The 12,110-nt window shown below is 43.3% G+C and overlaps 1 protein-coding gene across 6 annotated transcripts in view; it reads left to right on the plus strand.

Moving 5' to 3' along the window:
- Positions 1-1,089: 1,089 nt before the first annotated feature.
- pcdh7b (protocadherin 7b) overlaps positions 1,090-12,110 on the plus strand; it is a 138,904-nt gene continuing 127,883 nt past the window's right edge. For 3 of the 6 annotated variants that reach the window (XM_028038453.1, XM_028038451.1, XM_028038452.1), the window contains exon 1: positions 1,090-5,168. In XM_028038453.1, the coding sequence (XP_027894254.1) occupies positions 2,091-5,168 (3,078 nt within the window). In that variant the 5' untranslated portion in view covers positions 1,090-2,090. The remainder of the gene's footprint in view (positions 5,169-12,110) is intronic. The other 3 variants (XM_028038448.1, XM_028038449.1, XM_028038450.1) reach the window with 1 other exon arrangement.

Genomic DNA, 12,110 nt, shown 5'->3' on the forward strand with positions numbered 1-12,110 from the left:
TCCTTCTCTCCCTACCTTACTCTCCCCCATTCCTTCACTCACTCATTGCGCTCGCTCCGTGTATAATTTCACACACACAAACACACAGCACTTGCACGGTCCCTTACAGGAGAAAGGGAGACTATTTTTGCCCGATTGAAAAGTTGAGGATGTCCTCGCGCACAGTAAAACGCAGAGACGTCTCGGGTTTTGTTTATTTATATATATATATTTTTTCCGCCATCGCTCCACTTACAGCTGCACAGAGAAATCTGCACAGTTGCTGTTAAAAATGATGACTCCACCTGAATAGTTTTATCTTAAAAGAAAGTGGGGGGAAATTTGTATGATGCGCAAAATTGCAACCTAAATTGTACAGGACACGCATATCTGTAGCGCAGGGAAGTGGGTTTGCGCCGCAGCCACGGATATAGAGTTTAACGTCATTTTCCACTGTATGTAAATGAATTCATACGATGTGCGGCCACGGTGTCAGATTCCCGATTGCTGAGTGGACTGAGCATCACGCATGCAGGGGGGAGCTGACATGCAGCCGCCGGCGACCACACGCATTTCTGGGCTTATATTTCTAGTAGCCACCGGGGGAAGCGCAGCGCTGTCTGTCCTGCTGCTGCGAGTGGCTTTCTGTTGCCAATTTATATATATATATATATATATATATATATATCGCCATCGCTATATATATATATATATATTTGGAGTGTGCAAAAGTTGACTTTAAACCTTGCATTGCTTTCTATATGGAACTTTAACAATTATATGTACAAGTGCGTTATTAGTGTAGTATAGGTAAAAATATTACGATTAAGTCACGTTGCGTCATATCGCTCAATGGAGAACGAAGTAAGCATATCTCCAAGTGTTTCCAAGTGGGGTGGGGGCGGGGGGCGAGGGGGAAGAAAACTGAATATAATTAATACACATTTTCTTTTTGTGTCAAATATAGTCTGACCCCGACGTTTAAGACCAACTTCGACCCGGTTTACGTGCGTTGCCAGCAAAGAAAGAGAGAGAGAGAGAGAGAGGTAAAGAGGGAGAGGCAGAAGAGAGGGGGAAGAGAGAGAGAGAAAGGGACTGCAATATCATTTGTGAATCCCTCTCACAGTGCTGCAGATAGGGGCTGCCAACACATGTGGCGCGTCTGCAGGTGAGGGAGAGAGAAAGGGTGAGTGGGAGAGTCCACGCTGAACACCCAGAACGTCTAAGAGGAGTTCAACCTAAAAGCTGCGTCGGATATACACTTTTTCACTTTGCCAGCTTCATTGTTTTTTTTTTTTCTTTTGTACTCAGCCCTGATTTTTTTTTTTTTTTTTTTTTTTGTAATATCTACTATTTTTTATTTTATTTTTGCGGACTGGAGTTGGTTCGTTAAAGAAGACGAGAAGGAGGAGGAAAAGGAGGAGTGAGAGAGTGATAGTATTCTGCTTGTTGCGAGTGACTTGGAGGGGAGAAAAGAAGGAAGGAGACAGAATAACGAAGCCAGACAGGTAATCTGCTGCATATTACCTTCAAGATATAAAGGAGAGGTGACGAGCTCCGCGCTCAACCCCGCATAGTGGGATGAGTTTGCAACCTGCGCGGGCATCTCCTTTATACGCGCCTCTGATATATGTGGACTTAACATCAGGACAGACGGACGAAGAGTTCAGCTCTCCCCTCTCCCAGCCCTCCTCGTCATCAAAAAGAAAAGAGAGAGATTCTACAAACTGTGAGTAAAAAAAAAAAAAGGAAAAAAAAGCGTGAGCGAACCGGACTGCATTCACTTTCCGCTGATGCTCGGGACTATTGCACTTCGGCACAGTCCGGAGCGCACGGAGTCTCCCCAGCAAAGACAGTCTCTGTATTTTTTAATTTTTTTCCCCCCAGAATAAATAAATTAAGGTTGAAGGAAAGCCCCCCTCCTTGCGTACACTTGCTGCTTTCCACTGCAGCAGAAACGAGAGGATGAAGTCTCACGCATCCTAAAGAAAAAGACTGCGCTCCTAATGAGAACGAGATTGCCTTTTTATACGCAGACTGTCAATTAACATCAATTTTGGGACTTTTTTCTTTTGAAACATTTTCCGAGGACATCTTTGCAGGACTGAACAATGGGGACGACTGCAGCAGTGGACTGTTTGTACTATTGCATGCTCATATTGCAGCTTGTGCATCAGCCCGCTGCGAGTAAGCAAGTGCTCCGGTACCGCTTGGCGGAGGAGGGACCTGCCGATGTCAGAGTTGGCAACGTAGCAGGCGACCTGGGCATTGTGGCCGGGTCCGGCGAGGTGACATTCACCCTGGAGTCCGGCTCGGATTTTTTCAAAATAGACAACATAACAGGTGAGCTCACCACCAACGAGAGGCGGATAGACCGTGAGAAATTACAGCAGTGCCAAATGATATTTGACGAGAACGAGTGTTTCATAGATTTCGAGGTGTCCGTGATTGGACCAGCTCAGAGCTGGGTCGACCTCTTTGAGGGGAAAGTCATCATATTAGATATAAATGACAACACTCCGTCTTTCCCCTCGCCTGTCCTGACACTATCTGTGGAGGAAAACAGACCCATTGGAACCCTTTATCTGCTGCCCACAGCCACAGACAGAGATTTTGGCAGGAATGGAATAGAGAGATATGAGCTAATTCAGGACAATGGGGAAAACTCAAGGCGCTTGGGATCTTCTGGGGATTCCTACTCTGGAAAAAGAAGATTTGAGGAGGGCGCGAGCAGGAGCAGTGTGTTTGAACTGCAAGTTGCTGACACTAGTGATGGAGAGAAGCAGCCCCAACTCATCATTAAAGGGGCCCTTGACAGGGAACAGAGAGACTCCTATGAGCTCACCTTGCGGGTTAGGGACGGAGGAGATCCCCCACGTTCCTCTCAGGCCATTCTGAGAGTAATGATCACTGATGTAAATGACAACAACCCGCGGTTCGAGAAGAACGTGTATGAAGCTGACCTGCCAGAAAACAGCTCCCCTGGTGCACCGATACTCCAGCTTAAAGCAGCTGATGCAGACGTGGGGGTTAATGGTCAAATTGAATATGTGTTTGGGGCAGCCACAGAGTCCGTGAGAAGGCTGCTGAGGTTGGATGAGAGCACTGGCTGGCTAAGTGTGTTGCACCGCATTGACCGTGAAGAAGTTAGCCAACTGAGGTTCACAGTAATGGCTCGTGACCGAGGCCAGCCACCCAAAACGGATAAGGCAACAGTGGTGCTGAGTATCAAGGACGAAAACGACAATGTCCCAGCAATTGAAATCCGAAAAATTGGGCGCATTTTTCTAAAAGACGGAGTGGCAAACGTAGCTGAGGACGTGATGGTTGACGCACCTATTGCTTTAGTTCAGGTGTCAGACAGAGACCAAGGAGAGAATGGCATAGTAACCTGCACAGTCGTAGGAGATGTACCCTTCCAACTCAAACCAGCCAGTGAGATGGAAGGTGAACAGAATAAAAAAAAGTATTTTCTCCACACATCTGCACCACTGGACTATGAAGCCACACAGGAATACAATGTGGTAATAGTGGCTGTGGACTCTGGAAGCCCTAGTCTGGCAAGTAATAACTCTCTTATAGTCAAAGTGGGTGACACTAACGACAATCCTCCCATCTTCAGCCAGAATGTAGTTGAGGTATCCTTCCCTGAAAGCAATGCCCCTGGCGAGAGGGTGACAACAGTAAAAGCTGTTGATGCTGACAGTGGGAAAAATGCTGAAATAGCATATTCCCTCGATTCATCTGTAAATGGGATTTTCTCTATTGATGCAGACAGTGGAGACATCCGAGTAAACACCATCTTGGATAGAGAGCAAACAGAGCGCTATGAATTTAAAGTGATAGCTAAAGATAAGGGCATAAACACTCTTCAGGGTTCTGCTACTGTGGTTGTTCTCGTGGGGGATAAAAATGACAATGATCCAAAGTTCATGCAGGATGTGTTCACCTTCTATGTCAAAGAGAATCTTGACCCTAACAGCCCTGTTGGTATGGTCACAGTAATTGATGCTGATAAAGGCCAAAATGCAGAGATGGGTCTTTTCATTGAGGAGGAGGAGGAAATCTTTTCTATTGAGAATGAAACTGGGACTATTATTTCCACCCTCTCCTTTGACCGGGAGCAAAAAACTACATACACATTCCGTGTCAAAGCTGTGGATGGTGGTGATCCACCCAGATCCGCCACCGCCACAGTCTCACTCTTCGTCATGGATGAAAACGACAATGCACCAACAGTCACCTTCCCAATAAACAGCTCCTACACCCTTCTTCCTCCCTCCAGTAACATCAGGACAGTTGTCAGAACTGTCATAGCCACCGATACGGACACTGGCATCAATGCAGACCTGAACTACAGCATCATTGGGGGCAACCCCTTCAAGCTGTTTGAGATTGATGGGGGCACAGGGGTGATCTCATTGATGGCAAAGCTGGAACCAAAACACTATGGTCTCCACAGACTTGTGATCCAAGTGAATGACAGTGGTCAGCCTTCACAGAGCACCACCACCCTGGTTCACGTGTATGTTAATGAGACACTTTCCAATTCCACAATTGTGGAGGCACAGGTGGCTAAGAGCCTGAGTACCTCCCTGAACACCAATATCGCTGGTGACCCCAACTATGATCTCAGCAAACAACGATTAAGCATTGTAATTGGAGTAGTTTCGGGCATCATGACCGTCATTCTCATCATTCTTGTTGTTGTCATGGCCCGTTATTGCCACCCTAAGAACAAGAATGGCTATGAGGCAGGAAAGAAAGATCATGAGGACTTCTTTACACCTCAGCAGCATGACAAATCCAAGAAGCCCAAGAAAGACAAGAAGAAACAAAAGTCCAAACAGCCTCTCTATAGCAGTATTGTCACAGTAGAGGCCTCCAAACCTAATGGGCAGCGCTACGATGGCGTCAATGAGAAGCTTTCAGACAGCCCCGGCATGGGACGCTACCGTTCAGTCAACGGTGGGCCGGGAAGTCCAGACCTGGCTCGGCACTACAAGTCCAGTTCACCGCTCCCAACTGTCCAGCTTCACCCTCAGTCACCAACAGCTGGAAAAAAGCACCAGGCAGTTCAGGACCTGCCCCCTGCCAACACCTTTGTTGGCACCGGAGATAACATTTCCCTTGGATCTGACCACTGCTCTGACTACAGCACTCAAACCATCAACAAGTACAACAAACAGGTAAGAAGACACATCTCAATGTTTCTTTGTTTCCCTCCACCACTCCTAAATGTCTTCTGCTTCTTCCTCTTAGTGTTCTCTCTGCCATAATGCTTCCTGACAGTGCTAGTCTCAGTAGTCTTGTTGCCTTTATGTAGCTAATGTGTGTCAAGTTAGTGGTATTGATCTGTTTTGGTTTGGAGTGCCATTCACATGTAATATTGAAAGGAAAGAGATCTAAGGAGGATTAGATAAGATCGGGTTAGGGATACTGTTTCACTTTGGCCCAACATGTCCAACTTTTTTTGCTTTCATCACAGCATGTGTCCAAGCCGCCTTTCCTGACAGGGGCGTCACAACTATTAACCTTGAGAATTATGTGTCTGAGTGTTGTGGACAGCTCACATAAGGACTTGGTTTGCAGTTATTCTATCCCAAAGAGAAGTGTGGTAGGGGGACAGCAACACCCCCTCCCTTAACTTAACCATGTCGAGCCCTGACCTGCCCTCAGTATGTGACAAGGCTTCTTTTTCCTTCTTGTGAATACAAAAGAAAATAGAAAGTTGGTAGATATAGTCTGCATCTATCTGTAAAGCACTTTTGCAGCGGGTTGAGTCAGGTTTACAGTGTAGGAACAGCTAGCCAAGAGATCACATTAAAATTCCTCTTTGCTGTGAGGTCTGAATCAATTCACTGACCAAGCAGAGGGAACAGATTTTATATCACCGTTGTGCACCTCAGTGTCTTGCAGTCCTTTATCTTCTTTTTGCATGTATACCTCCTGTTTCTTTTCCTGTCTTAGGTTTATCTTACCACCTTTCTTCAGGGTATTATTTTCCTCCCTATTTCCCCACTCTATAAATTTTCTAGTTTTTTGGTCTTACCAAAAAAAAAAAAAGTGAGCCGATTTTGAACACAGTCTTTCCACATTCCTTGGGCAATTTTTCACCGTCAGGTGCAAAAACGGAGGAGAAATAAAGTTAAAACCAGATGAAACAAGTTGATTTTCATTTCTTGGGAAAAAGAACAATATCCTTGTACATTATGCTCTAATGAATTATTGATTTTTTTTTTCTTTTTCTTGGTTTCAGTGCTAGTCTTAGAATTCAGGAGTGTTATGTGCCCTTTTTGTCATTCTCTCTTTTTCTTTTCTCTGCTTTGTTCAATTTTTTATATATAATGTAGACTTTCCTCCTCTAACTCTATTCTAGATGTGCATAGAGCATCTTTGTGTCCCTGCCTATTTTTTTTTCCACTTTTGTGTTGTTTTCTCCACATCACACCCCTTACAATGGTAGTCTCTTGTCTTGCTTTTTTTTGTCTGGCTGTAGTTTCTTTTTTAATCTTCACTATCATCTCTCTATAACTCTTCTTCCCTCCCTTCTTCCTTACACTATTCCTCCTCTTGAATCATTTCAGTCCCTTTTTATGGCTCTCCCTTCTTTCTCCCCCCCTCCTGCTTCTGTCTGTAACAGCCTCTAATATGGTGTATTCACTGAACTGCTTCCCAGGGTGTGAGGAGTGCTGTTGCTTTCGGATGTCTCCTGCATAATTAAAAGGGCACTCTATTTGCTGCTTCGGCAGCAGCATGTATTGTGTGTCACTATGCCAGTGCATATATTTATATATTTATTCTCGACATTAAAGCTGTGAGGAGCTTTTATGGACTCTGGATTTGTTGGAATACAATGTCTGAAGTCAGTTTGCAGCACCCAAATACACAAAGCTCGTAGTGATCTTCAAGGAAACATCATCCGTCTCTACAATGTGAAACTGCTGGTCTGACATTTAATGTGAGACAGGAAGCAATATATTTAAACTGAATACTGACTCTTGGTATGTTTTTCTGCGGTGAACGGGGCACAGTTTAGGGGCGCAAATGGGAGCTAATTGAAGAGAAGGTGTTTGTTCATGTGCTCCAATTACAGCATTTAACAGCCACCTCTTTTATTAGATCAAGACATGAAGTGGTCATCCTGCTCCAAACTTTTTTCTGTTGTCTTGCATGAGTCACTTATACTAAAGACATAATAAAGAGTGCAAGGATAGGTATGTCTTAATGTAAGCCCTTGATTATAACAGTTCTGAAAGGATCTACAACACTTTGTTAAATAGATTTTAACTCACCTCACAGTAAATTGTACTTCTTTTTGAGTCTGAGCTGTTTATAGACTTAATGTAGCACCAGACGATATTAAATTGTTAGTTATGTTCTCTGGTACAGGTTCACAGACATGCCATGTGTCTTAAAAATAGCAACAATGAGAAGTCCTTAGCCAGCTGGTTATCAGTGAGAAGCAACAAGTGGGGGAAGGTCAGAGATAAAAACAGAGAGATGCCGATTAGACTGGATTTTGAATTCTAAAGACTTTAAAGTTCAAACTGTGTAAAACGTACGAGCTTTCTTTAAATATATATTTTTTGGAATTAGCCTAAGCCTCATTCTGAATTGATATAAAAAACTTTGATGCTTAAACATTTGAATGTGATCCATGTTTGAAGCTTTTAGATATATTGAAGAAGCGGTGATGGGGAATATTCTTCAACGTGTGCGTAGAACGAGATAGAGACAGGCGCAAGAAAGACAGTCCTGTTAGCGGTGTAGAGAATGGCCCCCACTGTTTCACCAGGGACTCAACGTTTCGGTGGAAAAGATAGAAAGGACAGGGAGGGAGGGAAGACAGAGAATAGGCCTGAAACACTAACTGTAATCTCGGAGGTATCGGGTTCCGTCTCTTTTTTCCCTCCCTCGCCCACCTAATCTCACAATAACTACAGAGGCAACCTGCACGGGCAGGTAACCAAGCAACTGAGGAAGTTTATCAGTGAACCGAACCTTTTCTTTTAAGCCCATCAGACATTTAAACAGTCATTAAGCCAAGTTAAATGTGAGGAGGATTCTGGAGCGTCACCCAGCTGCTGGTGAGGGTTCCACTAGGCCCAATGTCACTTTTAACCTTTTTTTCTGAAACTGTACTGATTGCAGTTCCTACTATTATTCATATAATTTTTTTTTTTGTGTGGCTTGCCTACCCAACATCTCTCTCAATCCATATCCTTACATGCCTGCGTTTCAACTTGCTGTGTCCAAAGGCTGGTGAGTGGTGTTTTCTCTTAACAGAGCACTTAACTTTATTACTTTTGGCAGTAGTTTCTGTTCTGACTAGTGCCAGGAAATAATGCAGTCCAACCGTAATGCATAGAGAAATGAAATCACTTAGCCAATGAATTAGCAAAGCCCATCAGTTTTTGTTTTATCATTGCACCTCAAAGCACCATTTGTGCCCAGGTGGATCACTTTTAATCAGCAGAGAGCGACAGAAGCTTGTACTCTGTGCTTCCTGCAGTGTAGCCCCTTAGGGCGGACGGAGGCCCCATCCACAGACTTAAACCTGCTTTTCTTGCCTCCGGGTTGAGGCAGAAAACAACCAGATTTTGCTCACACTTCACCGCAACACCCACCCGCCCCTGCCTTTATGTCCTATGGCCAGCTGTTACTCCATTGCCACTTTCTCTGGCTAAAACTCAACTCATTTGCAAAATAGGGCGTACCTTCACCACCCCCCACATCCCCTGACCACACTTATACAGGACAAATAATATCACCATGCAAATGGAGGTCATTGAGGTGGCGTTTGTAGCCAAAACATAGGATGTGATTGCCCTGGAGGTTGCAGGCGGAGCAGGAAACCAATATGGAAATGTTGCGCTTTGCCTACGACCTAATTTGTTTCAACCTGAGAAATGTAGCTGCCTAAACACCTTAGAAAAAAAAGCCACTAATAGAATCAGATCAGCACTCGCCATTGAGCTAAACCGCAAAATAAAAACCTATAGTGAAAATACCACTGTCTCATTCTAATTTAGAACAGATAAGCAAAAATAATATTACATAATGTATATTACCACCTTTTGCGTTCCCGCTCTGATAGCAAACAATAGCTGCCAGATGGAAGAAATTTGGTTGGTCATCATAATGATGTAAAAAGGAAGAGAAGACTAGAAAATTTGGGTACGCCAAGTTTAATATTTAATATTATTGACTTATGTTTTCCTAAAGTTATGCAACCCTAAACTGAAGTGGAAAATCTGATATAAGTTGAGCTGTCCATTTTGGTAGTGTACCTACTGCTTGGCAGTCAATAAAAGTAATAGTGGTATCTATTAGGTCTATCTTTATAAAGTAATGCATTTCTAGATGAAATTACCAGTTAGTCAGGCTAGCCTGCAGGCAGCTGCTTTGCAGAAAGTTTTGTGTGACTGTAAATCTCTTCAATCATTTGAATTTGTTTTTTTTTTTTTTTAAGTGAAAGTAAAAATGAGTCAGACCTAATCTTTGTCCATGCAACTGGTGAAAACTCCTAGACTTTTAAATCTTCAGTCTTCAGTGTACCTCGATACCAGTTAACTTGCTAGCAAACATGACCATACAGCTTAATGAAGACATTACCTCTGGTGTCAAAAGCTTTCCAGGATTTGGTCACTGAAACAGTTACCCTCCTTTAACAACACAATGATCATAACAAGAAACACTCTTTTCTTTTTCTGTCAGCATTATTGAAATTCAGGACAGTGCTCTAAATGTGAAAAAAGACCACTCTGGAAATCTTGCGTTTAGTAAAAGAGAGAGAGAAAAAAAAAAGAAAAAGCAGTTTGCGGTAAGCTGGTTTGTTTATTGCCACATTATTATTAGCGCTTGTCCTTGCTGCTGCTGACTGTGGCTAACGTTATCAAAATTGTTTTGGATCTATTAGGGCCCTAATTCAATCTGTGGCCGCTCGGGCTTTTTTGTTGTTTATGTTCCGAATGGGAAAATGGAAGGAGTAAGAGAGCACAGTAATACTCATGAAATTGCAGCGGGCAGCGTTTTCCTCGTATAATTTTGTTTGGTGATTTGAATGCATTTGCTCCGAGGCAATTACTAATCTGCGGATTAGACATACCTGATACACAGGCAGAAATGGTGGAGACTGAGAAGTGGGGAGAAAAACGCTGGAAGATTGCTATAGCGGGTTGCTATAATGTCTAGAATATTACTCTGCATAATACAGAGCTTTATTTGTTTTACCTATAAGGGAAAGCGTGTAAATTGTTGCTTCGTTCTGCTTCTCCCTCCCTTCCTTAACTCTCTCCTCACCGCATACGCAGGCCAGTGAAATAGGCTGTCTTCACATGCAAATAAATACTCATGATTGAAGAACCTGAAGAAGCCTCAGCACTTGTCATGAAAAGGTGGCAAACGGCAGAATGAAAAAAAGGAGTGAGGAAAAGGGGGTGCAATAAAAGCATAAAAGACAAGAAATTTAAGCCGCGTGCCACCTTAAATTGCTCTCCATGCTGCTGATTGTAAGTGGCAGTGTCGAGGATGCCACCTTCTTCTCGCCGCTTCTTTCAATTTGATGTCATCCAAAGTGGAATTTAATTTCATACTCGGCAGAGATCACATTAGATAGGGCTCGCCAAGGATAAAGCCGATTCATATTTGCAGATTTGCCTTTCCTGAGGCCCCATCAATCACCGACATTGCGGGACTTGTTTGTCGCGGCGGTTGTTCAGAGGAGTTTGTACAGCAAACTGACTTTTACAAGGCTCCCAAGGTTTATGATGCGCCATGCTAGCCTTGTTGTTTTCTCCGTCGCTGTCCTCTCGTATCGACTCTGGGAGCCAAAATCAACTAAATGAGAACATGACTTAGCTCGGTTGCTGCGCGACCCCGGGGACTAGTTCTGCGTCGAGGAGCGGGATCACAACACGGATCAAATGTAAGGCTTGTTGTTTTGGGGGACTAATGGGCAAAATAATGGCGCTGCGTTTGCTGTGACACTGCAGCTCATCAAAACTGCACGAGTCTCCAGGAAAATTGGGCCAAATATCGTTTCATTTACTCATTTACTTTTATTGTTTGGTCCTGTGTTTCAGTAAAGTTTACATGTCGCTTTTACATTCTATCAGGAAGAAAAGGTTGTTTTGTTTTGGCAATGGAGCTCCTTTAAGCCTTGATTTCAGAACATTTATTAATGCACAAACGGCACCTTTCACATGTACCGACAGTTCATCTGGTAAAAGTAAATGAAAACTTTGGGTGCAATCTTTGATTGCAGCACCATATTCACTAGAGAAAAATAGGGGAAATTTTAACTTTAATGTGCGTGGAAAGACATTCTCATATCATGAACAAGAAATTAACAAAGAAAGGTTATGGTTGATTCTTATGTCTAAACTTACTACTACTTGTCTAAACTTAAATTCACCCTGTTATATGGTCAAGACAATAATGAAAACATTTGAAACAGATGAAGTTGCAACAAACAGGTCTAATGCACATCTAAATATGCTTTAGATACCTACTTAAATACCTGGAGGAAATGTTTTTAGTGCATCAGTGTGATATTATTCTGCTGCAATACAAGATGAATTACTATTTTAAGGGTTTCTACATCTTTACCAGAGGTGATGATAAATGTAGAGGGGAGCGTTGTATGTCTGGGCCCAGATTCGGCATGAGTGACAGTTGTTCTCGCTCACTCGCAAGTGAAGGAGCCCATAGTGATAAATAGGATATATCACTTTCTGTCAGCATGGCTTACGCAGGTGTCACGGTGTCAAGGGACCTGTCAGCAGGGCCTCTGGCCCCCTGCTAAGCAGTGGCGATTTAAACCGTCCGCTCCCCTTTCACCATAACCTATATTGCCACATTGGCCTTCGTGAATGAGAAGAACAGAACAGAACTTTTGTTGGGTGGTTACGAGTGTGAAGATATACCAAGGTTTTAAGAGGCTCCGGTTTTTAGAACCACAAATATGTTATGTCTTAATATTCCTATAGTCTAAGGTTCTTCTAATGAGAAATGTGGCACAATGATTGAAGATGTCTGAAGCTGTAAAAAGTGTGGATTAATGGAGTGTTGCCCCCATCTGTTGCTGAGGATGGTCAGTTAGCTGGCTGAATGAAGACCGATCAGAT

This window comes from Xiphophorus couchianus, chromosome 14, assembly GCF_001444195.1.
Source record: "Xiphophorus couchianus chromosome 14, X_couchianus-1.0, whole genome shotgun sequence".
Lineage (NCBI taxonomy): Eukaryota > Metazoa > Chordata > Actinopteri > Cyprinodontiformes > Poeciliidae > Xiphophorus > Xiphophorus couchianus.